Source organism: Dendrobium catenatum, unplaced genomic scaffold (assembly GCF_001605985.2).
Source record: "Dendrobium catenatum unplaced genomic scaffold, ASM160598v2 original_scaffold_281445, whole genome shotgun sequence".
Lineage (NCBI taxonomy): Eukaryota > Viridiplantae > Streptophyta > Magnoliopsida > Asparagales > Orchidaceae > Dendrobium > Dendrobium catenatum.
The window spans coordinates 1-3081 of record NW_021599836.1 but is presented as its reverse complement, the minus strand read 5'-3'; the positions used below and the strand labels follow the sequence as shown (position 1 = coordinate 3081).

General features: G+C 40.5%; 1 protein-coding gene across 1 annotated transcript; it reads right to left on the bottom strand.

The window, feature by feature from the left end:
- Positions 1–250: 250 nt before the first annotated feature.
- On the bottom strand, positions 251–3072 carry LOC110105679 (UDP-N-acetylmuramoyl-L-alanyl-D-glutamate--2,6-diaminopimelate ligase MurE homolog, chloroplastic-like; the record flags this gene model as incomplete). Its single annotated transcript, XM_020835276.2, has 3 exons — positions 251–426; positions 555–671; positions 1680–3072. Coding segments are annotated over 3 exons (1686 nt in total), but the record flags the coding sequence as incomplete, so codon positions are not given.
- Positions 3073–3081: the final 9 nt, after the last annotated feature.

Genomic DNA, 3081 nt, shown 5'->3' with positions numbered 1-3081 from the left:
ATTGCAGGTCTCACCACCATCTTATAGAATTTTCCCATAAGTTTGAGGGGGGCTTTTCTATCACACAACAAGCCCAATGCATTCCTCCACTTCAAGCATCCAACTTGAATTCTACTGATAATATCCCCATCTATTTCACCATCACTATGTTTACAAGGCAAAAAATAAATTCATAATTGTAAGCACCAAATTCTATGAATTTGAAACAAGCAAGCTTGGAAAACCAATTTGACAAGGATCAGGAACTTACAACTATATCTTCAGCCTTTCCCATGGCAATGGCAGCTCGCAGAGCCACTCTTCTGTTTTCATGAACAAAGATTTTATGATAGTTAGGAAGGGGAGGATAGCAATCACTTTCCCCAACTTGCAGATAATCGTTTATCGTCCAGCCAACGCCATCCAACATATCATCTAAGATATCCACTGAGGAATTGCAAAGAAAGCACTTTGAAAAGCTAGCATTGCAGTTCATAAATTAACAATTGAAAAAATTGTCTGAATTCAACATGATTTCATTTATTTAAAGAAACAGTAATCTCAAAAATACTAACTTGGATCTTCATTCCTTGGATTGTCGGATGTCAGAATAACCAGGTCACTCTTTTCAGCTGCAACTTGCGTCATCAATGGTCTCTTCCCCTTATCTCTTTCTCCTCCACATCCAAATACTGTAAGGGAAATAGCAAACAAAAAAATTTACAGTATGTCATATTATAGATTACTAATGATAACCACCATTGTCGTGTTAATTCTGCAAAAAAAGAAAAAAAAAAAGCTAGAAGTCATAAAAAGGAGAGGAGTTTTTCTATCGCTCTTGAGAAATCATGGCGACAAAAGTTCAAGCCTATTTTTCCTTTCCTTTCATCATATCAAAGTATAACTTAATTGTCTTTGTAAAGATTCATTGAAATTTAGCATTGTAATTACATTCTTGGAATTCTCAATCTGTGCTCTATTATAAAATCAAGAAACTAATCCTGGTTGGTAGTAGAAGCACATAACCACACTTACTAGATGAATTTTCCTTTTGGAGCTCTGAAGTGGCACAAATCCTTATATGTCATGGCTGAAGGATCCATCAAGATCTTATAGGAATCTTCTATTTATAGATGTCAAGTAGGCGGAAAATTATTACATGCGGCGCTCTGATTTGTCCAAAGGCAAATCCGGACGTGCCACATCACCCGGGGCCCAATACATCTGGGTGACATGGCGCGTTCGGATCTGAACACCATTCTTTTCAGGGAGATCATGCGTGATAATTAACTGGTTGAAAACCTAACATTTAGTTGCTTGAGGCTAGAAAACATGTTTTAAGGGTCATTTGGCTGTATGTAATTAGAAATCATACAAAAACCTTCAAGATTCCTAAATTGATTTCATTTTTAACACACAAAAAGAAATCATGCAAGGAATTTGCACAACTCATGATTCTAAAGCAACACTAGTATTATAGAACCCCTAGAAGTTGCAGTAATTCATCTTTTAAAAACACTGATCAATTCAGAACTTTGATTTCTGTAACTTGCAAATCACTCCATGAAATCCATTTGAAAAAAATAAAAAGAAATAGATACACTTGAAGAAGAGATGAATTTTAGTTTAATGCAAAAAGTTAAGGGATTAAATATTCTAGTTTGGTAAATCTTCAGGAAATGGAGAGGAAATCATCATACCAGTGATAACACGCTTTGACCCTAGCTCTCTCACAGCATCCAACAGACGAGATAAAGCATCCGGCGTGTGCGCATAATCGACAATCACCGGAAATCCTTGATTTTCATCAATCAACTCACACCTCCCAGGAACCCCATCCATCTGTTCTATTCCTCTCACAATTGCCTCCAGTGGCACATCCACTGCTATCCCAACTGAAACAGAAGCAAGAATATTGTATATATTATACCTTCCAATTAATTTAGAGCAAATCTCCATAGTCCCTTTTGGTGTGCCCACCAAAATTCTGGTCCTAAACAATGAAAGTTCAAAATCCAGAACCCGAACATCGGCATCCTTGTTCTCCATTCCAAAAGTCACTTGAGGAACATCTGGATTCCCCTTAGATAAGAAGTAATAAGCATTGGGGTCATCAACATTCACAACTTTCCTGTTCTTTTCAGGATCAAGCATTCTATCAAACAGCATGCCCTTGCTCTTTCTGTACTCATCTGTGGTACCATGGAAGTCTAGGTGATCTCTGGTAAAGTTGGTAAACACTGCAACATTAAAATCAATCTCATTGCACCTTCCTAAAACTAATCCATGAGAAGAAGCCTCCATGACAACAGCTTTAGCCCCATTAGTCACCATCTCTGCCATTAGCTTTTGCATTAGTAAAGCATCAGGGGTCGTATTGGGAGCTTCAAGCTGTTGATTGCCGTGAATATAGTAAGCAATTGTACCAAGCATTCCAGTTTTGGTCCCCATGGCCTCGTACATGGATTTTATCAAATGGGTTGTGGTCGTCTTACCGTTTGTTCCTGTGACTGCAATTACAGAAAGCTTCTCGGAAGGACGGCCGTAGAAAGAAGATGCGAGATTAGGGATTGCCGAATGGGTGTTCTCCACAGTGACGATAGCTCGGCACCCCAAGGTCTCCTCTTTATCGGGTTCTCTTTCAGACAACACGGCCACTGCTCCTTTGCTGATTGCCTCCGACAAGTAAGCGTGGCCATCCGTTTTGGTGCCCACCCGGCAAACAAAGAGATCGCCGGGAACAACCTTTCTGAAATCGTCCTGGATTCCGGTTATGCGGGTGTTCATATCACCGTAAATGGATAAAGGAGTGATTTTGCTCTTCTTCAGGAGCTCGCCCAGGGTAATGGGCAAAAAGGGTTCGTGGATGGAAGGCATTTCGAGGATTTCTTCGTTGGGGAAGAGAGTGAGGTCCTGCAGTCCATAAGGGTTTTCTTGGATGGTCTTTTTACTCTTATTAGGCAGGTTGGGAATGGAAGGAGAGAAAGGGCTGAGGAGAGATGAGGAGAAGCTAGCAGCGGGCTTGTTCTGCCCAACGGAATCGGAGGTGGCGGAGGTAGGAGGAACGAGGCGGCGGATGGAAAAGGAAGGTTTGGCGCATGG